Raw genomic sequence first — 27861 nt, 5'->3', positions numbered from 1 at the left:
AGAAAAAATTGCCAGGTTGCCAATGATTCAGTGGCAATTATATCCCTTATGAATGACTATAATCACTCTATTATTCTAGTAGGCCAAAATATACAACGTTTTGTACAAAAGGGAATAGGAATTTAGAAACAATAAATCTTTCAAGAGCCACATGGAGGAAGGGAATGGTAATATTGTCTCTATGAGATTCAAAGTTCTCTTCCTCCTTTTTGATCTGCCAGAAGATAGACTCCATACACAGAGAGTCATAAAATTGATCTTCCTGGTGTTCCTGATGCACAAAGCAGTTACTCTGAGCTGCCCTGCAAGTAATGCTTTCCCTGTTCCACATGACTGGTATCAACCTGGTGACCTCGTCATCGGTGGGATGATGTCTCACATGATTTACCATTTCTATCAAACTCTATTCAAGCAACATCCTTTTCTCAACTTTTATGATTCACCAATGTAAAGATTTTCCTTTGAATTAACTGACCTTACGCACATGCCAAAGAATCGTTTATATGACTAATAGCTTTTTGTATAGAAAATGTAGAGTTTTTCATATAATTTTAAGAATTTTTGTGTTTTGAAAGTTTTCTAGTGATGACAGAAGAGGGAATTTTCTTTGTGTTTGTTTCATTAACAATGATCTCATAAGAAAAGCCCATTTGATTGCATGGAGGTTATCACAAAGCAGAATGCTAAACAAAAAAAAATCAGTACAGCCACACTTCACAAAACAAAAATAAAGGTGCTTTTCCAAAAGGCAACTGGACTTCTTTGTTTTTTTTTCTTTGAAAACGTTTCAGTAAAGTTCCTAGAAAACTAAGCCAACAGAGATACTGAACACTGAAGTTAACACTTTAGAAATTAGTATACCTTATGATGAATCAAAAATAGAAAAATATTAAAGGAAATAAATTGTGTGCAAAGTATACTTGGACTGATTATAAAATTATTTAATGCTTCAAGCAGAAACAGGTTTTCTGGTAGTCAGTTACAAATAATGACCATCCTAAAATAATTTGCAAAATTATAAATTATTATTTTGAAACTATGTGTTCAATCTATTTGCAGTGTAATAACCAAATTCTACCAACATATCCTTGCCTTGGCTTTTGCTGTGAAGGAGATCAATGAGGATTCCCAGATCTTACCTAATGTCACTCTTGGGTTCCATATCTATGACAGTTACTACAACCCAAGGATGACCTATCGTACCACTCTGGACCTCCTTTTCAAATCCAAGGAATTTGTCCCTAACTACAAATGTGATAGCCAGAAAAATCTGATGGCTATCATTGGAGGATTAGGTTCTGATACATCATCTAATATAGCTGAAGTTGTAGGTTTCTACAAGATTCCACAGGTAAGTATCGAGCGGATGAGCAGAAAAATTCTGCACCTTGTTGTTATAGCGTAATTACTGACAATTAGATATTAGGCTTAGATTTGTATTAAGACATTGTGTAGACCTTAAGGTATAATACTTATCACTCTTTTCTGAAATTACAATGCCAATCACAAAAGTGAGTATCTAGGGACATGCCATATCTAAAGAAAGATTTGAATGTAGTATTCATTGGTCCTGTTCAGACAATTGACCTATTATAACGTGTTTGAAATAATTCCTAGAAATTGCATTCTATATTAATATTTCAAAAAAAATAGAGGAAAAATCCTTCCTTGGATATTTTTTACAGGAAATCTAGATCCAGAAAGATCAGATTTGAGCTAACAACTCAGCAGAATATCACTCTGCTTTCTTTTAGCTGACATATGGCTCATTAGCCCAAGAGGAATTGCAGACCAGTAAGCTTTCTTCACTTTATTTCATGATCCCAAAAGAGGACCATCAATACATTGGGATTATTCAACTGCTTCATCACTTTAGGTGGACATGGATTGGGATTTTTGCCATGGATAACAACAATGGAGAATGTTTCTTACAAAAAATACAGCCCATACTTTCACAAAATAGAATCTGTTCATCATTTGTACAAAGGCTGCCACAACTAATCCACATAGAACACTATACAAAACTTTATGACATCTTCTTAAGTATTTTCACTAATTTGAGGAATAGCAACACCACTACATTTCTTGTCTATGGAGAATCAGGGACAATTATGTGGCTCAGAGCTATCACGTTTGTAACAGATCCTGAAAGCATTGAAACTGCATCGTTTAGAAAGGTGTGGATCATGACTGCACAGATTGATTTTGTGCTCTCAGGCTTTCAAGTCACGTGGGATCTCCAGATGTTCCATGGGGCTCTTTCCTTCACTGTTCATTCAAGAGCAGTTGTAGGTTTCAAGGAGTTTCTTCAGACCATAAAACCTCATTCAGGCTACAGAGATGGTTTTCTGCAGGACGTTTGGGAACAATTACTTGATTGTTCATTCTCAAAATCAGAGTTACAAGAAATGTCCAGTAGGCAGTGCCCGGAGGAGATAAAACTGGAGGATCTTCCTGGGCCTGTGTTTGAAATGGAAATGACTGGACAAAGTTACAGTGTCTACAACGCTGTTTATGCTGTGGCTTATGCTTTGCAGGCTCTATTCATGTCAGGGTTCAATAAGAAAAAAACAATAATGGGTAAAAAAACTGACCTTCCATATTTGCAGGCTTGGCAGGTATTCTCTCTGCATTGGACATTTCTTTTATTTCATTGAGCAGTTTGATCTAGAATTACCATTTGAACCTATGGCAGAAATACTTAATATTTTCTGCTTATAGAATCCAGTTAAGTAGAATAGAATAGAACAGAACAGAACAGGACGGGACGGGACGGGACGGGTCGGGTCGGGATGGGATGGGATGGAATAGAGGATAGGGAAAAGGATAGAATGATGGAATGGAACGGAATGGAACGGAATAGGGGATAGGGAAAGGGAAAGGGATAGAATAATGGGATGGGACGGAATGGAACAGAACAGAACAGAATAGAATATCTTTATTGTCTCTTTAAATGTACACTAATTGGCATACATTAAAATGAAAATTCATTGCTCTCAAAGTGTCACCAGCTCCAATGTACACTACATAAATATGACCTAAAAAATTCCATATGCCCACATACCCACATATAGTCTATGACACAGAGAAACAACACAGTGTAGTTTGGATGCATACATGTACATGACAAGAAAAATTTAGATGTGAACATCAAGAAACTACAAAATATTGTTAAGTAACACCGTTGTTAAGTGAATTTGGCTTCCCCATTGACATTGCTTGTCAGAATATGGTGAGGGTCCTAAATCTAAAAAAAAAGTCATAATTTTTTTTTCAGTGCCATCGTAACGGACATTAAACAAACTGTTGTACATAGAGGACTATCTGTATTATCTTTATAACTTTCTCTCTTTCTCATTCTCTTTCACATAGCTCCATCCATTTCTACATGGCATTTCTTTTAACAATTCAGCTGGAGAGAAAGTGATCCTGAATGAGAAAGGAGAAGCAATGGGGGGATTTGACATCATCAACCTGATCACGTTTCCAAATCGGTCTTTTCAAAGAGTTAAAGTCGGAATAATAGATCCAAGTGTTCCAACAGGCAAAGAATTATTCATTGATGATCGTTTGATTGTCTGGCACCCAGCTTTTAATCAAGTATGGATTCATTTAATGGATGATATCTTGAACTACCCGTGTTTCCCTGAAAATAAGACTGTGTTTTATATTAATTTTTGCTCCAAAAGGTGCATTAGGGCTATTTTTCTGCTTAGGGCTTATATTCAGGGAAATACAGTACTAAATGCATCTGGCTGACTGAAGATCTTAACTGGGGGTTATTTTTGAGGTGGGACTTATATTACGAGCGTCCTGAAAAATCATGCTAGAGCGACTTCTAGTTTGCTGGCCCAGCCGCTGCAGCTGGTTGGAAGGCGACTCCGTCTTCCATATCCGATTTTCCTTTGCCAGGGGACTCTGGAACGAGTCGAAAGTCACCCTGTAAAGGAGACGAGCAAGGAGGGGACCCCCGCTTGATCGGGAGAGGGCGGCAGCCCTTCCATTTGATCCGGGGCAGCCCTCCAAACTGGCAGAGAAAAGACCAGCCATAGCAATATGGCTCGTCATTAGGCTGCAGACAGACAAAGTCAAATCTTCTATCAAGCACTTTGAAAGCAATGCGGATGAAACTGGGTGAGATCTCATCTTCTGTTTACCCCAAGTTCCTTCTTTTCCTGTAAAGGCTGTTTGAAGTATCTTCCCTCTCTGAGGAGAGAGGGAAGGGAATTTCTATCCCACCTTCTAAGAATAGTGGCATCTGACTACCCAGGGGAATTAAAGCGTTAAAAAGAACAACTTTAATCTAATTGGATTTATATTTCCTTAAACTTGGGGACCAACATTTTTTTCTCTATTTTTATTGGAGACTTTTGTTTTTATCTACAAAAAAGAAATAAAATTGGGAAAAAGAATTAGAAAAATTGAGGACTTAAAAAACTCTAAAGGGCATCGGTGACATCTTGTGGTGAAGCTTGGTATTTCAATTTGTTATTTCCTACAAAGAGACTTGGCTCACAGCCCAGACCTTAGATAAGACCTTCTTGACCTTGGTACCATCTGTGAAAGTCTTAGCTGCAAAAGAACAGCTGGGCAGCAAAATTGGCCTACTTGAACTGTGAATGCAAACCTTTACTGACTTTTCCTTAACAAATAACTTTTACTACAAAGACTATTTACAAATAAGTGAAAGAGATGGATGGAAACTAGGAAAAGATTCTTTCTATGTTGAAAGCAATACATGAAACCATTCTTTTAGCTTGTGATAAAATAAGACCTAAAATAAAAAATCAAGACGCCAGCTTAGATGCACAAAGCCAAATTTTGACTACAACCAAAGAACTAACAATGCAGAAGATAACAGAAGAAGCGAGACAACCAAATATTAAGACAGAGGACTCAATTGACCAGCTGAATGGAAAATCCAGAAAAGGAAATGACAACATTGAAAATGGAAATGACTTATTTAAATCAGAAGAAATTTGAGGAAGAAGTAGAACAGATTAAATTGAAGACAAATATATTAAAGCAAACAAGGGGAACTGGAATAACAGGGAGACAATTTAACAAATACAAATGGACTAGTCCTTCCAAAAAACTGGCAATCAAATGGTCTCCTTTAATTCAAATAACATATGTAAGAATAGAGGGAGATTTAAGGACACTGATATGGAAGCCTAGTTGACAAAGGAAGAAAGCTAGAATGAGGTTGAAAAAACTGGAATTTTGACTCATTAGAGGGGATTTTATATTGCCAATTAGTGGGCTAAAGGGAGATGTTGAGACAAGGGGAATTTTAGTTATTAGATTTCAAATATTTGGAAACCAGTTGAAAATAAGGATTTTATTGGTTTAATATTTAAAAATTAGACTTAAAAGGGGAAAGAAAATTAAATATTATGAATATGTTTGATTTATTGATTAACCCAGGCAATATATATAAAAAATGGTTTTGATTTATTAAAGGGGATATTGTGTTATTAAGTAGATGATTTAATACGGTGGGAAATAGATAACTCTTAGGAAATAGAACAAGATTATATTTAAATAGATAAAATGTGTATTTTGGATATTATAGTTTATATGAAGTGAAATAAGGGAAATTTTGGTTACTCAAAATCTGAAAATTATAAATATCAAAGGTTAAATTGTAATATTGATAAGAAATTAAAATTGAGTAAAAATCAATAACAGGATATGGATTGTTCTTATTGAGTTGATATAATTAGAATTGTACTAACCTCAATATGAGACAATAATTATTAAGGGAAAAAGAAGAAATGTTTGATGTTTTAGTCTGAGATTTGCACTAAGATTTTGTTATTGAGCTATTGATTAACCCAGTCACCACATTGCTTTTTAAATATTCAAATGTAAAATTGGAAAATTAATAAAATATATATAAAATCATGGTAGGGTTTATTTTCTGGCTGGGTCTTATTTTCAAGGAATCAGGATATTATGATCCCAGATAGAGGCCTTGGTCTCCTTAACAATACTGACCAAAGCCTCTTTGGAAATCTAATTTCAATGTGTGTAAGAAACAAATGGCATACTTTGAACAAATGTGGATCACAATCGGACATTTATCAAATAGACAAAATGATGTTACAATGTAAAAGTCTGGATTTCATATTTGGTTCCCTTGCAAATCATTGGAGTTGCATCATTTCCATAACATTGTCATCATGTATATTTATTTACTCACAGTGCCTTTTTCAGACAGGCCCTTTTGCTGATTATAATTTTAACAAATTTTAATGTGTAATATAAATCCAGCTAGCTAATATTCACTAGCTGTTTGGGAAATAAAGAATTATTTTCCCCAATAAAAAAGAAAAAATAACAACTCACAAATGAAGGCAAATATATGTGGCTGAGGATAATATTGAAGAAACTACTCTGAGTCAGTCACTGGTCAACCTTTGGTCCTGGTGACTGATTCAGACTGAATCCTGCAGATCAATATATATTTTTTTAATTCTCCCTTTGCCAAAACCTTTTATGTTTATCACCAGGTTCTTCCAATTTCTTTGTGTAATGACCACTGTTCCGCTGGATACTGGAAGAAGGGGGCTGAAGGAAAACAATTTTGTTGCTATGACTGTGTTCCATGTACAGAAGGGAAGATTTCAAATCAAAAAGGTAGGTTAGATATTCCATCAAGTTTTCATTAGATTGATTTAAGCAAATGAAGAGGTGCGATGGCTCAGTGGCTTAATGATGCTGAAGGTCTTTGCTATAGTGGTTCGAGTCCTAGCACTGTGTGGAAGGGTGAGCTTCCATCATTTGCCTCAGCTTCTGCCCACCAAGCATTTCAAAAGCATGTTATATGTGAGTAGATAAATAGGTACCACTTTGGTGATTAGAATTCCGCTGGCACTGGGCTTCCTGTTTCAATGTTCAGTTGCAAAGCAGCTTTGATGGAGGGACAAGGCCCCCAGATGATGCTGCAGGAAAGCTGCTCACATTTTCTTCTGATACACAGCTCGTTTGCTCCATGTGGCACACTTTGGAAAGTACACAAGTGTGAACCAAACAAGTTAGCAGTCTTAGTCAGCCAGACTACTAGTCTGCATACTCTCCTGGCTAATGTAACATCATCATACACTAAATAAATAAATAAATTTAAGCAAATTATAATACATGGCCTTAGTGTGCACATAAACAATACTCCGTCTTATTCAAGACAAATATTCATTTTTATAGCTGTGATTCACAATCTATTGTTTAGGTTTCAAAGTTTGTCAGTACACTCTATTACTAGAGACTTACATATATCTTCATGGTTTTCTTTTCCATGTTTTGGACAAAATGTGAAAAGTCCAAATGGAAATTGTAATAAATTTTAAAATGATACCAAGGGTTGCATTCCAAAGAATAATTGTCCTTCCATTTCTGCTTTCTTTTATGCCAATCCTAAATTTTCCATCTGAGGAAAAATTGAATTTTCATAGAAACATGATCGATCTGGTAACCAGAGGAAAGAACTCAAAAGGAATAACAACTAGCACCCATTCAGAAAGTAATTTGAATAATATGGAATGACAAATGATGACAAATTCTTTGATTTTCCTTCCAGATATGGATGACTGTTTCGAATGTTCAGGAGACCATTATCCAAATAAAGAAAAGAAAGGATGTATCCTGAAACTGCTGGTATTCCTAACTTTTGAAGAAACCTTAGGAATTGGTTTAGCCTCAACTGCTCTTGGTTTCTTCTTCTTCACCTCTTGGGTACTTGGAACATTTATTAAATACAGGGATACTCCCATTGTCAAAGCCAACAACCGGTCCCTCACCTATACCCTTCTTGTCTCTCTTCTGCTCGGTTTTCTCTCCTCTTTGTTGTTCCTCGGCCAACCTGACAAGATGACCTGCCTTCTCCGACAACCAACTTTTGGCATCACTTTTTCAGTGGTCATTTCTAGTGTACTGGCCAAAACCATCACTGTCGTTGTGGCTTTCATGGCCACTAAACCAGGGTCTCAAATGAGGAAATGGGTGGGGAAAAGATTGGCCTTTTCTACTGTACTTTGCTGTTCTCTCTTGCAAGTATGTATTTGTATCCTTTGGTTGTCAACATCTCCACCATTCCCTGAGTTGGACATGCATTCAGAGCTCCAAGAAATGATTTTACAGTGCAATGAGGGGTCAGCTTTCTTTTTCTACTGTGTCTTGGGCTACATGGGTATCTTAGCCATTTCCAGCTTTATTGTGGCTTTTCTTTCCCGTAAATTACCTGACAGCTTTAATGAAGCCAAGTTCATCACCTTCAGCATGTTGGCTTTCTGCAGTGTATGGATTTCTTTCTTTCCAGCCTATCTGAGCACAAAAGGCAAAGCCATGGTAGCTGTGGAGGTCTTCTCCATCTTGTCCTCCAGTGCTGCATTACTGGGATGCATATTTTTGCCAAAGTGTTACATCATTGTTTTACGGTCTGAATTAAACTGCAGGGAGCAACTCATAAAGAGGAATTAACACATCATGTAATATTGCTGGCTTTGAGAAATTGCTGATAGAAAAAGAAGACAAAGACTTTTTGCTGTCCATAAGAGACATGTAGAAGTCATTATTTCTGACAATAGAGGACTGATGGACAATTATCCTGATCATTACAATTTATTATGGTTGCCAATTGCAAAAGAAATGTTCTTGCTGTTTCATTTGGAATCGTTCTCCAAGATTCTTCAATTGAACACCTTCTGTCTTTCAAGATAGCAAGACATTGAGAATCCAGATGTCTTGTTAGGAGATTAGAGATATTGAATCAGATCGTATCCAATGTTTGTAGTTTACTTGTTTATTTATTTAGAAAATTTATATAGCCCCGTACTCACACAGTGACTCTAGGAAGCTTACATGCAATAAAATACAATATAGAAATAAAAATAAAACAATAACCCCCATGCCACTCACATGGTGACCACACACAGTCAAATAAGCCATTTGATCAGCTCCATTCCACTCTAAGTTCCCCAGACCCACTGACAAAACCAAAGAGTGTCAAGTTTCTGAAGGGATGATATTCTAAAGGGAGGGAGTCAACACAGAAAAGTCCTTTCTTCTGGGTCCCACCATATGTACCTCCTTATATGATAGGACCTTGTCATAGTTATGGTTTTATGTTTTCAATTCATAAATATAGCAAAAGGGGAAATCAATTGATGAACATGTATTTAACACGGTATCAGAGGATATCTGTTTTGGATTGGTCTGGGGTCTTTGAAATGTGAATATTATAGAGTTTCTGAAATATAAATGCATTTTTTTAAAACAATCAAGCTCACTCTCTATTCATCAATCTATTTCCACTATAACTTATTTTTTTTAATAATGCAAAAAGAATTAGTGAAAGGAAATTAAATGTATTCTTACTTCCATCTCATCCTTTACAAGAAGTTTATGCTGGCCAATTGCCATCATAAAGAGTGATTTGATTTGATCTTTTCCAGTTTTAGCTTTATCATTTTTGTGTCAAGGTTTCGACTGATGATCCCAACAAAATAAGCACAGCTGAGACTTTCCAATCTCTAATGCAAAACTTTATTGAGCACACCATTTCGGCACAGATGAATAGAAAACCAGCTCTGGTTATCTGGTGCCAAAATAAGTACATTAAAGTATAGAATCTCCCTCCCCCCCCCCTATTAGGTCACATTATCCAATAAAGTGTCAGACAATTGTTATGAGAGAGTGTTTCAGTTCTCAGTAAACAGTTCTTGGACAACCTTGGTTCTCACAGCTTGGCAGTCCAATGTCTGAAACCTGCATTTCATTTTTCCTTCCCCCCTCCCCCCCCCCCGAGTTTGTTGGCAAGTTAAAAAGCAGTAATGGATACAGAAGCATAAGCATTCTTCACAGCTTGACATTTTGATTCTTTTAAATAATTATTATAGAATGATTTTAACTAATGATTGTCTTCCTTGTGTACTGGATTTTTGCATACTGTCCAGAGTCACTTGCCACCAGATGCGCAGCCACATGAAGTTGCTAAATTAATAAATTAGTTCTTTTAATAACTAATTTATTAATTTAGCAACTTCATTTGGCAAGTGACTCTGGACAGCATGCAAAAATCCAGTACACAAGTAAGACAATCATTAGTTAAAATCATTCTATAATAATTATTTAAAATAATATCATGGCAATATCCATTAGAAGTGGAGGTATGATTAAATATAGTTTTATAAAACCTGATTAACATGCAGCAACCATCCTTAGAATTAATAAACAAGATCCTGATGTTTATGTAGATTTTGCTTCTCAGGATCAACAACTAACAATAAATGTCTAAGGAGATTCTTACTCATCCAGGTCATGGTTGTCCCAAAGGTGATTTTTCAAAAGGCAACTGGACTATCTTCATTTTTCCTTGAAGATGTTTCACTTCTCATCCAAGAAGCTTCTTCAGTTTTGACTCTGACCAAGAACCGAAGAAGCTGTTTGGATGAGAAGTGAAATGTCTTCAAGCAAAAACAAAGAAAGTCATGCTGCCTTTTGAAAAATCACCTTTGGGACAACCAACAACAAAAGAACCAGCACTCAGGAATTATGTTGTAAGGTAAGGTAGCAATGAAAGTTTCAGAGAAGACATTCAAGTGTCCTCATGTGACAATATACATGAAGATAAGGATTCCCTGGAGGAACACACAACCTACTGAAACACAGTCAGGGAAATTCTGACAGTCACACCCAGCAACCACAATTTTTCTTTTCTTTGAGTATCAGTTCAATATTTCCTACTCTGGTATGTGGCTTTGGAGTTCCCTGCTCAAAAAGGATTCCTGCACTCACTCAAAAGTGAGATATTTGATCTGAGAGCCAGTTGGGTATGTCTAGTCTAATGAAGAGAAGGACGAGGGTGACATGACAGCAGTGTTCCAATATCTCAGGGGCTGCCACAAGGAAGAGGGAGTCAAGCTATTCTCCAAATCCCCTGAAGGCAGGACAAGAAGCAAGGGATGGAAACGAACCAAAGAGAGAAGCAACCTAGAACTAAGGAGAAATTTTCTGACAGGTAGAACAATTAACCAGTGGAACTACCTGCCTACAGAAGTTGTGAAGGCTCCAAAACTGAAAGTTTTTAAGAGGAGACTGGACAGCCATTTGTCTGAAATGGTTTCAGATTTGACAGTCAGTTTGGTCTAGTGATTTAGGCACCAGGTTAGGTTAGAAAGTGGGAGGCCACCTTAACCATGAAAAACAACTGGGTAACTTTGAGCCAGTCATTCTCTCTCAGCCAAACCCACTTTCTTACTGTGCGAGGAAAACAGGAATAACATAACAATGTTGGAAGAGACCTTGGAGGTCATCTAGTCCAACCTCTTGCTCAGGCAGGTGACCCTATTCCATTTCAGACAAGTGGTTGTCCAATCTCTTCTTAAAAACTTCCAGTGTTGGATCACCCACAACTTCTAGAGGAAAGTCGTTCCGCTGCTTAATTATTCTCACTGTCAGGTAATTTCTCCTTAGTTCTCAGTTGGTTCTCTCCTTGATTATTTTCCATCCATTGCTTCTTCTCCTGCCTTCAGGTGCTTTGTGGCTGCCCTTCAAATATTGGAAGATTGCTATCATATCTATCATATGCTATCATATCATATCATATATCATATCATATATATCATATCATATCTACCATATGTTATCAGAGGAGGAGGAAGATGTGTAAGATATCCTCTCTGCCTTAGGACACAAATAAAATAAGTAAAAAGGAAGTAAAGATTTGATGGAGTAGATTATTAAACTCAAGGCAATGGCTAATGCAACTTTCCAAATATGAGTATCAATGTTATTATCCTTTCATTCTTCAACATTCTTTGACTGAATATGTGGATAAAACCTCCAAAGAAATTATTAGCTTATTTGTCAGTCCTTAATATATGTAAAAATGTTTCCTCTTCTCCATTAAATTCATATTATATGGGAAATGGGAACCCTGCTCCATTTAAGAAATGAACATGAACTTTAACACTTAAGGCTATTTTTAATTGCCAATGTCCCTTAGATTACTTTTACTAGCGTTTGATCACTTTTTAAAAAAAGTTGAACCATCAGTTGAACCACTTATTCCCTCATCAAAACCAAAATAATTATGTCCTACAGGAATCACCATATATTTTTTTAGCCAGTCCAAAACATCAAGGGCTTGGCATAAAGATAATTTAAATTCAAGCAACAATTGAAGTATCAATTTGGATATAAAGTAATTATTGAACTACTGGGAGATTGGCACAAAGGGATAATCATGGCTCTGTCAGATTCATTGCTACAAGTTTCCTCCCACCTTTCTTCCTTTCCAGAACATCTGTTCAATCCAAGTGATAGTCAATATACACATTTGCACTCACATGGACCTTCAAATATAAAATGATGGAAATTCTGATCAGATGCATTGTCAGGTATAAACCTTGGATTAATCATTGAATGAACCACTGAAATACCTACTTCCTTATGGAGAGAAGACACATATATTTACCTATGACAACTACATTAAGATGTTGTTCTTTTTGATGCTCTTTGTGCAAAATATAGTTATTCTGAGCTGCCCTGTGAGTGATGCTTTCCCTATTCCCTATGAGTTGTACCAGCCTGGTAACCTCATTGTCGGTGGGATGGTGTCTCAGATAATTTACCACTTTTTTGGAATTGAATTTAAGGAACATCCTTCTCTAAAACCTTATGATTTACCACTGTAAGGATTATTTTTTCTTCCCAATCATTTTTCTAATTTTAGGAAGATCTCCCGAAATTGCTTACATGACTAATAGCTCTTTGAGAACAAATTCAAGGTTTTGTATATAAACTAACCCTTGCTTCCTTGTCTTTCAATCTTATCTGATTGTGGGAAAAAAATCATTTTCTTTTCATTGCGTTAAAGTCTTACTCATGAAATGTATGAAACTATAGTGCAAGAGTACATTTGGTGAGCCTAAGATAATTAAAATTATATCACCTGCACAGTCACTCCTCACATAACTTACATACATTAAATGAGTGCTGCTTGCTGGCTGTGTTCTATTTTGTGCCGAACTGATAGAAATAAATGTGATAGTTAGAAATCAAAATCGCGACTTTGTTGTATATGTATTTGTTGCCAATCATGGAAACACTGTATATAGTTGAACACTATGCAAATTATTGAGTGTTTTACAAAGACTCCCATCTTACTTACAATAGAAATAGAAATGGTTGCTACTTGTACATCAATGCTTTCACCATAAAAGAATTGTCAATTTAACTTTTTCAATGGGGGTGTTTAAACTATTTGCAGGGTAATAACTAAGTTCTACCAGCACATCCTTGCCTTGGCCTTTGCTGTGAAGGAGATCAATGAGGACTCCCAGATCTTACCTAACGTCACTCTTGGGTTCCACATCTATGATAGTTACCACAATCCAAGGATGACCTTCCGCACCACTCTGGACCTCCTTTTCAAATCCCAGGAATTTGTCCCTAACTACAAATGCGATAGCCGGAAAAACCTCATAGCCATCATTGGAGGATTAGGTTCGGATACATCATCTTATATGGCAGAAAGTATAAATGTCTACAAAATTCCACAGGTAGTTTGGGATGGAGTGAGAGAGAAAATTATTTTGTAATTAATAGTAGATACTTGTTGTTTTTCACACCTTTCTGCAAAACTTCAGTTAAATTCACTTTTCTTTCCTTTCTGCTGTTTTCCCCAAAACTCTGGAGGCTGGCTCAAGGTAATCTAATTAAACAAATCAACATATTTTATTACAAACATATACGTGTTTTGATTGCCATGTAGCAATACGTCACACTTCTTCGTGCTACAATTTGGTTGATGTGTGATAAAAGTAGTTTAGTGTAAAACTCAATTGTTTTTCCTAGCATTTGCTGGGATTGGTGCTGTAGGGTTATTTAGTATTTTGCCATGTCTTTCTGCAAGCCTTCATTTTTGCTCTCTTTGCTCTCTCTTCTGAAATTGTTCCCACAACTCAATAGGTTGGCTCAAAATGATCAATCAAGAAAATCAAAATCTTTTATTACAATCATTGATTAGAAAATTAAAATTTAAATCACAAATTACAGTATAAAATTTATCTTACTTGGGAGGGTCATCAGATATTCTGGTTGGACCATTATGTGGTAAAATCTGGAGCTATGTCAAGAGGACAATAGAAAAGGCTGGCTAGCACACCCAACATAGAACATAGGATAATGGAGTTGGTAGGGACCTTGGACATCTTCTAATCCAACCCCCTCTTTCAGCAAAAGACCCTATACTATTTCAGATAAATGAGTACCTGGTTTTTTATAAAAAGCCTCCAGTGATGGAGCACCCACAACTTCTGAAGACAAGTGGTTTCATTGGTTGATTGTTCTCACTGTTAGGAAATTTCTCCTTAGTTCTAGGTTGCTTCTCTCCTTGGTTAGTTTCCATCCATTGTTTCTCGTCTTGCCTATTGGTGCTTTGGAAAATAGTTTATCTCCTCGTCTTTCTAGGAGCAGCTCAAAAACTGGAACACTGCTGTCATGTCTCATGGTTTAGGGAGAATCTCCTTTCAGCCACTTCTTGCCATCCCCAACTCATGGCTATACAGTATTTTCACTGCTGCCCTCAACTCAGTTCCAGATTCCACCAAGCCATCCAACAATGGGTGACAATTCCCCTTGCTATATCTAGGTTGGGTTTGGATAATAACTGAATTTAAAACTCAACTGATTTGCCTGGAAATTGTTGAAGGATTGGGACTATGTGTACTTTTGGAGATCTCTATAATAATTGAAGTAAATGAAGACATGATTAACTATTCCTCCAGAATCTCATGGTCACAGTCTTTCATTCATAAGTTCTATCTGCTACAAATAAGGGAAGAAGATAATCCAGTAAGTCTAGCTCTTACAAAACCTTTCCGTAGGCTCAGAAGAGCTCATAAGGTCAAATAGTTAGCAAGTTTCCAGGTGTTCTAAGGGGACGAACATACTGAAATTCTATATTAGGAAATTGAGTTTGGTTGTAATCTAGTTATATTTCAGATGAGAAAATATTTCATCATGGGGTTTTAGTTGCTTCTCTTGTTCATCAGAATTGTCATAATCTACCTAGATTTGGAGAAATGTTCAGTCTTTTTCATATTTTTTCCATCATTTTCATGAATAATGAATTTCTCTTTTTTGTTTGTCCAGTTGACTTATAGTTCCTTTGCCCAAGAAGATTTTGAGATTAATAAATTATCTCCACTTTATTGCATGGTCCCAAAAGAGGACCATCAGTATATTGGAATTATACAACTTCTTCTCCACTTTGGATGGACATGGATTGGAGTCTTTGCTTTTGAAAATAAGGGAGAATGTTTTTTGAAGAACCTGCAGCCATTGCTTTCACACAATGGGATCTGTTTAGCTTTCACACAAAAAATTCCACAACATATCTGCTTAGAAGACTTGTCCGAATTGTCTAATTCAGTCTCAATTATTTCTGATAAACTGGTAGATCAAAAAGCAAATGTTTTTCTTGTCTATGGAGAATCATTCACAATAGTGTGGCTCAGAACTGTCATGTTTCTACGTGATCCTGAAAATAAAGACAGATCATTATTCAGAAAGGTTTGGATCCTGATGAATCCAATTGATTTCATACTGACGGGAACTCAAAGGGGTTGGGATCTCCAGATGTTCCATGGGTCTCTTTCCTTTACAGTGCATGCAAGAGAGGTTCAAGGCTTCAAAGAATTTCTTCAAGTCATCAAACCTTCCACCCACAAAGATGGATTTCTTCAAGAGATTTGGCAACAGTTGTTTGACTGTGTATTTTCAAAGCCAGATTTATCTTCATTGATCAATGAAATGTGTAGTGGGGAAGAGAATTTGGAGAATCTTCCTGCACCTCTGTTTGAATTCCAGATGACTGGCCAAAGCTACAGTATCTACAATGCTTTTTATGCAGTGGCACATTCTTTGCATGAGGCAATGAGATCAAAATCCCAACCAAGAGAGATTCAAAGGGTTGAATTTCCAAATCTGCACCCTTGGCAGGTAATCTTTCCATATCACACCTATCTCGCATTTCAATTATCATCCACAATTGTCCACCATCTAATATAGCTTTTTTATCCTGGTCTGTGGCGATAAATCAATAGAGAGACTGAGGCAACAAAGCTACAAGTGTCTCTCTTTTTTATAAGTTTATAGTTTTATCATAGAGAATAAAATATAGAACAGTAAAACAAACAAACAAAATGTAACAAAACAAAAATATACATTCAACCTTAAACACCACAACCCAAAAAAAAAAATACTGCAGAAAAAAGGAGGAAAAAGTGATCAATTAAATTTAACCTTTAACATATAGGTTCCAAGAAGAAAAGGCAGTCAACAGGTTGAGTTAATATTATTATTAATATTACACCAATTGTTAATATTACACCAATCTTCAAATTCCTCTGTTAACCATCTGTTATTATATTTAGCATGTAGAAAGTCCACAAACATTTTCCAGTGTCTTATATAGCTGTCTAGTCCAATATCTCTAATCAAAGTGGTCTCTTTTATAAAATAAAAGAGGATGGACATAAACCATTGTATAATGGTTTATGTATAAAAAACTTTTCACCTCCACATAGAATTGGCCTGTCTTGTAAATTTATCCAACCTGGTTCCAAGAAGAATTAAATTGTCTTGTGTCTGAAGGCAGCCTTTCTTTTCTGTGCCCCAAAACATTTCTGAAATGTAGACATTTCACTTTTTATATTAGCCGGTGAACAATTATTCTTATCCAAAATTATCCTCAGCCGGGTCCCTTATCTACTTCTCTTTGGCTCATGAACATTTCAGAGTTGGGATGGAGAGCATTCTCTCTCTCTATCAGTGTTCAAGAGGTATGGACCAAACATCAGTCCTTTTCAGCTGCAGACTCCACCCTTTGAAACAACTCTATATTTGAAAAAGTTCTCTCTCAGTCTCTCAATCTCTCTCTCTCTCAAAATAATTGAATCTCAGATGATAAAATCTGGCTAAAGGAAATTTGTCACGTCTTCACTGTACTAATGAAGAGCAAACAATATAGGATGAGTTTAGATATGGTCCAAATTTGATTGTCTAATTGTTTAAATAGTGGATATAAAGCATATCTAAATCAAGTTGTATAATGTCAATAATTTATGATTTTCATTTGTTAACTGCTTTTGTTTCTTTTTTCCTTGTAAGTAATATTAAATTAATAATAAAACAGACCTGTGTCTTTCTCTGAAATATAGATTATCTATATTCTAAGTGTACTTATTTGATATTTGTTAGAGCAATGGGAAGAAATAGTAAGTGAAAGTTAAATAAACTGGCCACTTTTTCATTATTATCCTTTCATGATTCCCCCTCTCTTTCATTCTCTTTCAAGTAGCTCCATTCATTTCTTCAAGGCATTTCTTTTAACAATTCAGCTGGGGAGAGAGTCTTCCTGAATGAGAAAGGGGAAGCAACAGGTGGATTCGACATCACCAACTTGGTCACTTTTCCAAATAGATCCTTTCAGAGAGTTAGAATTGGAAAAATGGATCCTCATATTCCCAACAGGAAGGAATTATTCATCCATGAAGAGCTGATTATCTGGCATCCAGCTTTTAACCAGGTGTGGGTCATTTAATCAACTATTTGATCTGTTATGATCCAATATTGAACATAGTCTCTTTAGAAATCTAATTTGTCTTTTTTGAAAGAAAAATGGCATATTCTGTACAAATATTGTCAACGTTCAAGCATTCATCAAATTGACAAAATGACATTGTAATGTAAAAGACACTTTTTCATATTTAGGTTTTATTTTCATTTGTAATCACACATATTTCAAGAGCCCTGGTGCACAGTGGTATGCAGTATCGCAGGGTACTTCTGCTGACTCCTGGCTGCCAGCAGTTTGGCAGTTCAGGTCTCACTGATTCAAGCTTGACTCAGTGTTCCATCCTTCCAAGGTCTGTAAACTAAGGATCCAGATTGTTAGGGGCAATATCTGTAAACCGCTTAGAGAGGGCTTTAAACCACTGTGAAGCAGTATATAAGTCTAAGTACTATTGTTTCTGCCCTTCCTTCCTTCTCTCCCTCTCTCTCTCTTCCTCCCTCTTCCTTCCTTCCTTCCTTCCTTCCTTCCTTCCTTCCTTCCTTCCTTCCTTCCTTCTTTCCTTCCTTCTTTCCTTCCAAGACAAATGTGCTCTTTGCATATCTTTATAATGTCAACATTTTAGTGGTTAAAGATACTGAGCTTGTCACCTGGAAAGCTGAGAGCCAGGGTTTGAGACCTAAGGGCAACAGGGTGAGCTCCCATTCCTGCCTCAGCTTCTGTCCATCTAGGAATTCAAAAGAATGCAAATGTGAGTAGATTAATAGGTACCACTTTGGTGGGAAGGTACAGTGTTCCAGGGGCCTTTGGCATATAGCCATGCTGGCTACATGACCATGGAAAATATCTTCAGACAACATTAGCTCCCTCAGACAAGAAACAGAGATGCGCACTGTGCCGTAGAGTCAGACACATCTAGACAGGGAAACCTTTACCTTATAAACACACCTGGACTAACCCTTTAGAAATTCAAATATTCTTCTCTCCCCCCATTATAAAGGAGAACAATAAAAACTGCTTAAAATTTCCCTTTGCAAAATCTTTTATATTTATCACCAGGTTATTCCATTTTCTCAGTGTAATGACCAGTGCTACCCTGGATACTGGAAGAAAGGGTTGGAAGGAAAACAGTTCTGTTGCTACAACTGTGTTCCTTGCCCAGAAGGGAAGATTTCAGATCAAAAAGGTAGGTTAAACATTCCAGAAACTTTTCATTCAAACTGTAATACACTACTGTAGTGTAACAAAGAGTATTGGTAGTTCTTCAAGGTGAATATTCATTACTATACCTATGAATCACAATCTGTTGTTCTAAATTCAAAGGTTGCCCATAAGAGCTAAACTTTAATATCCGTCCTCACAGATTTCTTCTCCATGTTTAGGAAAAATGGAAAAAGTCTAAATGGTCAAAATGTTTATAAATTTGAAAATGCTAGACAGAACTCCATTTCATAGAATAATTGCTCTTCCCATTGTACTTCTTTTATGCTGGTCCCAACTGATACAATGATGGAAAAACTGCATTTCCATAGGAACATGATCCAACTGATAACCAATAGAAAACCTGAAAGGGATAACAGTTGGCACCCATAAAGAATATTATTTTCAAAAATATGGAATGTATAATCACATGCCTTGACTTTTCTTTCAAATATGGATGACTGTTTTCAATGTTCAGAAGATCATTATCCAAATAAAGAAAAGAAAGGCTGTATTGTGAAACAGAGGCACATAAATAATACTTCTACGTCTTATTCAAGACAAATATTCATTTTTATAGCTGTGATTCACAATCTGTTGTTCAGGTTTCAAAGTTTGTCATTACACTCTGTTACTAGAGACTTACATATATCCTCATGGTTTTCTTTTCCATGTTTTGAACAAAATGTGAAAAGTCCAAATGGAAATTGTAATAAATTTTAAAATGATACCAAGGGTTGCATTCCAAAGAATAATTGTCCTTCCATTTCTGCTTTCTTTTATGCCAATCCTAAATTTTCCATTTGAGGAAAAACTGAATTTTCATAGAAACATGATTGATCTGGTAACCAGAGTAAAGAACTTAAAAGGAACAACAACTAGCACCCATTCAGAAAGTAATTTGAATAATATGGAATGACAAATGATGACAAATTCCTTGATTTTCCTTCTAGATATGGATGACTGTTTCGAATGTTCAGGAGACCATTATCCAAATAAAGAAAAGAAAGGATGTATCCTGAAACTGCTGGTATTCCTAACTTTTGAAGAACCCTTAGGAATTGGTTTAGCCTCAACTGCTTTTTGTTTTTTCTTCTTCAGCTCTTGGGCACTTGGAACATTTATTAAATACAGAGATACTCCCATTGTCAAAGCCAACAACCGGTCCCTCACCTACACCCTTCTTGTCTCTCTTCTGCTCTGTTTTCTCTCCTCTTTGTTGTTCCTCAGCCAACCAGATAAGGTGACCTGCCTTCTCCGACAACCAACTTTTGGCATCACTTTTTCAGTGGCCATTTCTAGTGTACTGGCCAAAACCATCACTGTGGTTGTGGCTTTCATGGCCACTAAACCAGGGTCTCAAATGAGGAAATGGGTGGGGAAAAGATTGGCCTTTTCTACTGTAATTTGCTGTTCTCTCTTGCAAGTATGTATTTGTATCCTTTGGTTGTCAACATCTCCACCATTCCCTGAGTTGGACATGCATTCAGAGCTCCAAGAAATGATTTTACAGTGTAATGAGGGGTCAGCTTTCTTTTTCTACTGTGTCTTGGGCTACATGGGTATCTTAGCCATTGCCAGCTTTATTGTGGCTTTTCTTTCCCGTAAATTACCTGACAGCTTTAATGAAGCCAAGTTCATCACCTTCAGCATGTTGGCTTTCTGCAGTGTATGGATTTCTTTCTTTCCAGCCTATCTGAGCACAAAAGGCAAAGCCATGGTAGCTGTGGAGGTCTTCTCCATCTTGTCCTCTGGTGCTGCATTACTGGGATGCATATTTTTGCCAAAGTGTTACATCATTGTTTTACGGCCTGAATTAAACTGCAGAGAGCAACTCATAAAGAGGAATTAACACATCATGTAATATTGCTGGCTTTGAGAAAGCTGATAGAAAAAGAAGAGAAGGTCTGTTTGCTGTCCATAAGAGACATGTAGAAGTCATTATTTCTGACATGTAGAAGTCATTATTTCTGACATGGAGAAGTCATTATTTCTGACTCATGGAGAATTATCCTGATCATTACAATTTATTATGGTTGCCAATTGCAAAAGAAATGCTCTTGCTGCTGCATTTGCAATCGTTCTCCAAGATTCTTCAATTGAATACCTTCTGTCTGTCAAGATAGCAAGAGATTGAGAATCCATATGTCTTGTTAGGAGATTAGAGATATTGAATCAGATCGTATCCAATGTTTGTAGTTTACTTGTTAATATATTTAGAAAATTTATATAGCCCCCTACTCACACACAGTGACTCTAGGAAGCTTACATGCAATAAAATACAATATAGAAATAAAAGTAAAACAATAACCCCCATGCCACTGGCCTAGTGACCACACACAGTCAAATAAGCCATTCCACTCTAAGTTTCCGAGGCCCACTGACAAAACCAAGTCTTCAGAAGCTTACAAAAGAGTGTCAAATTTCTGAAGGGATGATATTCTAAAGGGAGGGAGTCAATACAGAAAAGTCCTTTTTTCTGGGTCCCACCAGATGTACCTCCTTATATGATAGGACCTTGCCATAGTTACCGTATATTCCGGCGTATAGGGCGATCCGGCGTATGAGACGACCCTCGAGTTCAACGCCGAGTTGCAAGACGATCGACGCCGAGTCGCATGCCAAGAAAGTCATATTATACGCTGAAAACTACCTTATTTCCGTCGTATAAGACGACTCGGTGTATAAGATGACCCCCGAGTTCATCTCCTGTTTCAACGCTCTCAAAAGTCGTCTTATACACCGGAATATATGGTATGGTTTGTATGTTTACAATTCATAAATGAATTCATAAATATAGTAAAGGGGGAAATCAAGTTATGAACATGTATTTAACACAGTATTAGAGTTTTGGATAGGTCTGGGTCTTTGAAATGTGAATATTATAGAGTTTCTGAAATATAAATGCATTTTTTTTTTAAAAAAAAAAAAACAAGCTCACTCTCTATTCATCAATCTATTTCCACTATAACTTATTTTTTTTAATAATACAAAAAGAATTAGTGAAAGGAAATTAAATGTATTCTTACTTCCATCTCATCCTTTACAAGAAGTTTATGCTGGCCAATTACCATCATAAAGAGTGATTTGATTTGATCTTTTCCAGTTTTAGCTTTATCATTTTTGTGTCAAGGTTTCGACTGATGAACCCAACAAAATAAGCACAGCTGAGACTTTCCAATCTCTAACGCAAAATTTATTGAGCACACCATTTCGGCAAAGATGAATAGAAAACCAGCTCTGGTTACTTGGTGCCAAAATAAGTACATTAAAGTATAGAATCTCCCTCCCCCCTATTAAGTCACATTATCCAATAAAGTGTCTGACAATTGTTATGAGAGAGTGTTTCAGTTCTCAGTAAACAGTTCTTGGACAACCTTGGTTCTCACAGCTTGGCAGTCCAATGTCTGAAAGCTGCATTTCATTTTTCCTCCCCCCCCCTCCCGAGTCTGTTGGCAAGTTAAAAAGCAGTAATGGATACAGTAGCATAAGCATTCTTCTCAGCTTGACATTTTGATTCTTTTAAATAATTATTATAGAATGATTTTAACTAACGATTGTCTTACTTGTGTACTGGATTTTTGCATGCTGTCCAGAGTTACTTGCCACGAGATGCGCAGCCACATGAAGTTGCTAAATTAATAAATTAGTTATTAAAAGATATTAGATGGTCTTTGGCAACTGCATAAATAGAAACCTGGCAATATCCATTAGAAACGGAGATACGATTAAATATAGTTTTATAAAACCTGATTAACATGCAGCAACCATCCTTAGAATTAATAAACAAGATCCTGATGTTTATGTAGATTTTGCTTCTCAGGATCAACAACTAACAATAAATGTCTAAGAAGATTCTTAGTCATCCAGGTCATGGTTGTCGCAAAGGTGATTTTTCAAAAGGCAACTGGACTATCTTCATTTTTCCTTGAAGATGTTTCACTTCTCATCCAAGAAGCTTCTTCAGTTTTGACTCTGACCAAGAACCGAAGAAGCTGCTTAGATGAGAAGTGAAATGTCTTCAAGCAAAAACAAAGAAAGTCCTGCTGCCTTTTGAAAAATCACCTTTGGGACAACCAACAACAAAAGAATCAGCACTCAGGAATTATGTTGTAAGGTAAGGTAGCAATGAAAGTTTCAGAGAAGGCATTCAAGTGTCCTCATGTGACAATATACATGAAGATAAGGATTCCCTGGAGGAACACACAACCTACTGAAACACAGTCAGGGAAATTCTGACAGTCACACCCAGCAACTACAATTTTTCTTTTCTTTGAGTATCAGTTCAATATTTCTTACTCTGGTTTGTGGCTTTGGAGATCCCTGCTCAAAAAGGATTCCTGCACTCACTCAAAAGTGAGATATTTGATCTGAGAGCCAGTTGGATATGTCTAGTCTAATGAAGAGAAGGACGAGGGGGGACATGACAGTAGTGTTCCAATATCTCAGGGGCTGCCCCAAAGAAGAGGGAGTCAAGCTATTCTCCAAATCCCCTGAAAGCAGGACAAGAAGCAACGGATGGAAACGAACCAAAGAGAGAAGCAACCTAGAACTAAGGAGAAATTTTCTGACAGGTAGAACAGTGGAACTACCTGCCTACAGAAGCTGTGAATGCTCCAATACTGGAAGTTTTTAAGAGGAGACTGGACACCCATTTATCTGAAATGGTATAAGGTTTCCTGCCTGAGCAGGGGATTGGACTGGAAGACCTCCAAGGTCCCTTCCAACTATTATTATTATTATTACTATTATTATCAATCATCGCACAGTCAGCCAGATGTTCAGACTGGATTTGGCATTTTGTCTACCTATCGAGTCCTTACCCAGGACCTGGGATAGGCAGATGTGGATGTTTGATGGTATTACAGGTATCGTCGCAGGATGGAAGCAGTTCCTATAAGGCCGCCTTTTGCAATTGACTAATAGCGAATTTGTCAATGCCAATGGTGTTCAAGTGGTGCTCCAGTTGTTTTGGGATTGCACCCAAGGAGCCTATTACTATTGGTACTACCCTTGCTTGCTTTTGCCACAGTCTTTCTATTTCTATTTGTAGGTCTTTGTATTTTGTTATCTTCTCCAGTTCTTTCTCGTCTATTCTGCTGTCTCCAGGCACTGCCACGTCCACTATCCAGACTTTTTTGTCTTTCTTATCGACAATTGTTAAGTCTGGGGTGTTATGTTGCAGGTGCTTGTCTGTTTGAATTCTGAAGTCCCAGAGCAGTTTAATTTTATCATTTTCTATGACTTTCTCTATTTTATGATCCCACCAGTTTTTGCTTACAGGCAAATGATATTTTTTGCAGATCTTCCAATGCACCATTGTTGCTACTTTGTCATGCCGCTGCTTGTAATCAGTTTGTGTAATCTTCTTGCAACAGCTTACCAAGTGGTCCACTGTTTCTTCAGCTTCTTTGCATAGGCGGCACTTACTGTCTGTTGCTGTCTTCTCAATTTTGACTTTGTATGCATTTGTCCTTAAGGCTTGGTCTTGTGCAGCCAGAATTAGTCCCTCGGTCTCTTTCTTCAATTTTCCTGCTCTTAGCCATTGCCAGGTTTTATTATTATCTGCTTTCCCAGCTATTTTTTTTAATGTATTGGCCATGTAGTGCTTTGTCTTCCCATGCCTCTATTCTGTTCTTCATTTGGTCTTTCTTGTAGGCCAGTTTGGTCTCTCCAGTAGTTAGTAAGCCTTCCTGATATACTAATTTCAGTGCATCTTCATCATTGTTCTTCAGATATTCTTCCAAAGCCATTTTTTCTTCTTCAACCATCTGATGTACTTGTAGCATTCCACGCCCACCTATTTGCCTTGGTAGATAAAGTCTATCAATGTCACTGCGTGGATGAAGGGCGTGATTCATTGTCATTATTTTTCTGGTCTGCCTATCCATTGCTTTTAGTTCTGCTTGAGTCCAGTCCACTATTCCAGCTGTGTACCTAATACTGGGATTGCCCAGGTGTTGATTGCCTTTATGGTATTTCCTCCATTGAGTTTGGATTTTAAGATCTTCTTCACTCTCTTGATGTATTCACCTCTAATCTTTTTCTTGACTTCAGTGTGCTTGATGTTGTCAGCTTGAAGGATACCCAAGTATTTGTAGTATTCTTCCTCATCCAGACTCTTAATGTTATTTTCGTGGGGCATCTTGATTCCTTCAGTTTTCACTATTTTTCCTTGTTTGATAGTAAGTGTGGCACATTTGTCCAAGCCAAACTCCATTACAATATCTTGGCTATATATACGGACAGTGTTGAGCAGCGATTCTATTTCAGATGATGTTTTTCCATACAGCTTCAGATCATCCATGTAAAGGAGGTGGGATAGTCTGCAGATGTTTTTGATGTTTGATAACCATGTCCTGAGTTATTCAGTATTGTTGACAGAGGAAACAGGGCAATAACAAATAGTAATGGTGATAATGAATCTCCTTGAAATATTCCTCTCTTGATATTAACCTCTCCCAGCCTCTCACCATTGATCTGCAACTGTGTTTTCCATTGTGCCATCGATCTTTGCCAATTTTCTGATGTTTCTACTGACTCCTGTTATTTCTAGGCACTTGATTATCCAATCATGTGGCAGAGAGTCAAATGCCTTTTTTTGTAGTCAATCCATGCCACATTCAGGTTGGTCTTCCTTCTCTTGCAGTTTTCCAAGATCATTTTGTCTATTAGGAGTTGATCTTTTGTTCCTCTGCTATTGGGGTGGTTTCCTTTCTGCTCAGGTGGAAAGAGATTGTTTTCAACTAGATGCTGTTGCACTGCATCAGCTACCACACCAGTTAGTAATTTGAAAGTTGTTGGTAAGCAGGTAATTGGCCTGTAGTTACCTGGTGTTGCCCCTTTTGCTGGATTTTTCATTATTAGGTAGGTTTTCCCAGTTGTTAGCCACTTTTCAATTTCTCCTCCTTGTAGTATATTGTTGAACTGCTTGGCAATGAGTGGGTGTATAACAGTTAGATGTTTCAACCAAAACCCATGCAGTTCATCTTCACCTGGTGCTGACCAATTTTTGATTTTCTTTGCTCTTTTTTCTACCATTTTTGTTGTTATTACTAGTTCTTTCATTTCAACTTCTGTTTTATTTGCATCCACCTCTTTTAACCAAGCCGCATCCTTGTTGTATTTCTTTGGGTTATCCCATATCTGCTTCCAGAACTGCACTGTTTCTTCCTTGTCAGGTACTGACTGATTCCTTGCAGTTTCTCCATTGATGGATTGGTAGAAACGTTTCTGATTGGATTGAAATTGGAGGTTCTGCCTATAGTTTGCAATTCGAGCTTCATATCTACTGATTTTCCTGGCTATAGCTGTTATTTGTTGCTTTATTATTTCCAGTGCTTCCTTGATCTTCCTTGTTTCTAAGTGGTATTTCTTGATTAGGTATTCTTTGGTCTTCTTGTTCTTCAGCTTCTTTTCTTTCATCTGTTCTAGCTTGCTTGCATGTGATCTTAACTTGCTGATCTTATTTTCTAGTCTAACCTTCCATTTTTGTGGTGCACTGTTTGTTTGTTTTTCTTTTTTGTTGATTTTGCATCCCAGGTATTCTGTTATAACTGCAGCTGTGCTGTACATTAGTTGGTTTGTTTCTTGCAGTGAATTGGTGCTTATACTTGCTATTGCAGTATTTGCATCTTTTAATGCTTGTGCTAGCTGTTTCTTTGGAACAAGCTTCAATGCAGGCAGCCTTATTCTGTTGTTTTTGTGCTGTTCTAGATGCTCAGTTATTCTTTGTTTCAATTCTTTTATTTCTTTAGTTAGAGGGTTTTGTTCTTCCTGAGGAAGAGGTGCCTGGTTTCCAAATGAGAACAGTTGTATATCTCTACTGGATTCTTTCACTGCCAACTCCCCCTGGTTTGCCTCTACATTCTGAATTACTTCTTGTAAGGCTTTGATTTCTTTGCCCTGGGTAAACCTTTGCAGTTCGTCCAATTCTGTTTCTGTAAATACTTTATTTCGTGTTATAAATCGGCGTTGATCTGCTAGTCTCTGTTCTGTTATTTCTGATTCTGGATGTTGTTCTTTCCAGAATTGGTGCATTCGTTTTAAATATCCTCGTCTTGTTGGACTTGATCTGTAGTAACAGATCATTATTTCTTTGTTTTCCATCACTGTGTATCTGCGACGGGTAAACACCTTTTCTTCCAGTAGTTCTGCAGCTGCTGGCCCTGGTTGCTCAGCCAACAGTCCTGAGTCCTGTAACCCATTTTTCACCAGATATCCAGGAACTCCAATATCTAGTGCGGACCTTGTTAACCCGGGCGACGTCCGAGCCGGTATGGCATTCTGAAATTTACGTCTCACCATATTTTTTATGGGAGAGACACTCTTTGTCTGACTCCTCTGATGAGACCTGTCCAGTATGGTTGAACCTCTGGCATAGCTCTCATCTTCCTCAGAGTACACAAGCCCCACAACCACGTCAAGGTAGTGCCTCACTGGGGGACTATTATTATTATTATTATTACTATTATTATTATTATTATTATTATTGATCATCGCATAGTCAGCCAGATGTTCAGACTGGATTTGGCATTTTGTCTACCTATCGAGTCCTTACCCAGGACCTGGGATAGGCAGATGTGGATGTTTGATGGTATTACAGGTATCGTCGCAGGATGGAAGCAGTTCCTAGCAAGGCCGCCTTTTGCAATTGACTAATAGCGAATTTGTCAATGCCAATGGTGTTCAAGTGGTGCTCCAGTTGTTTTGGGATTGCACCCAAGGAGCCTATCGCTATCGGTACTACCGTTGCTTGCTTTTGCCACAGTCTTCCTATTTCTATTTGTAGGTCTTTGTATTTTGTTATCTTCTCCAGTTCTTTCTCTTCTATTCTGCTATCTCCAGGCACTGGCACATCCACTATCCAGACTTTTTTTGTCTTTCTTATCGACAATTGTTAAGTCTGGGGTGTTATGTTGCAGGTGCTTGTCTGTTTGAATTCTGAAGTCCCAGAGCAGTTTAATTTTATCATTTTCTATGACTTTCTCTATTTTATGATCCCACCAGTTTTTATTATTTTATTATTTATTATTATTTATTTATTTTATTATTATTATTATTATTTATTAACTATTATTATT

At 37.0% G+C, this 27861-nt stretch overlaps 2 protein-coding genes across 2 annotated transcripts; both read left to right on the top strand.

The window, feature by feature from the left end:
• Window positions 1–151: 151 nt before the first annotated feature.
• Window positions 152–8478, top strand: LOC120311967 (vomeronasal type-2 receptor 26-like). The gene is made up of 5 exons (XM_039352096.1): window positions 152–336; window positions 1060–1351; window positions 1755–2618; window positions 6516–6642; window positions 7580–8478. The coding sequence occupies exons 1-5, from the start codon at window positions 152–154 to the stop codon at window positions 8476–8478; spliced, it is 2367 nt and encodes a 788-aa protein (XP_039208030.1).
• Window positions 8479–10141: 1663 nt separating this feature from the next.
• Window positions 10142–20630, top strand: LOC120311966 (extracellular calcium-sensing receptor-like). The gene is made up of 6 exons (XM_039352095.1): window positions 10142–10166; window positions 12532–12691; window positions 13271–13562; window positions 15157–16005; window positions 18638–18764; window positions 19732–20630. The coding sequence occupies exons 1-6, from the start codon at window positions 10142–10144 to the stop codon at window positions 20628–20630; spliced, it is 2352 nt and encodes a 783-aa protein (XP_039208029.1).
• The last annotated feature ends 7231 nt before the right edge of the window (window positions 20631–27861 follow it).

The sequence above is a fragment of the Crotalus tigris genome, unplaced genomic scaffold, assembly GCF_016545835.1.
Source record: "Crotalus tigris isolate CLP2741 ecotype Arizona unplaced genomic scaffold, ASM1654583v1 scf7180000018410.70209, whole genome shotgun sequence".
Taxonomy (NCBI): Eukaryota; Metazoa; Chordata; class Lepidosauria; order Squamata; family Viperidae; genus Crotalus; species Crotalus tigris.
Note: the sequence above shows the minus strand (reverse complement) of the source record. Positions and strands in the feature narration are given on the sequence as shown.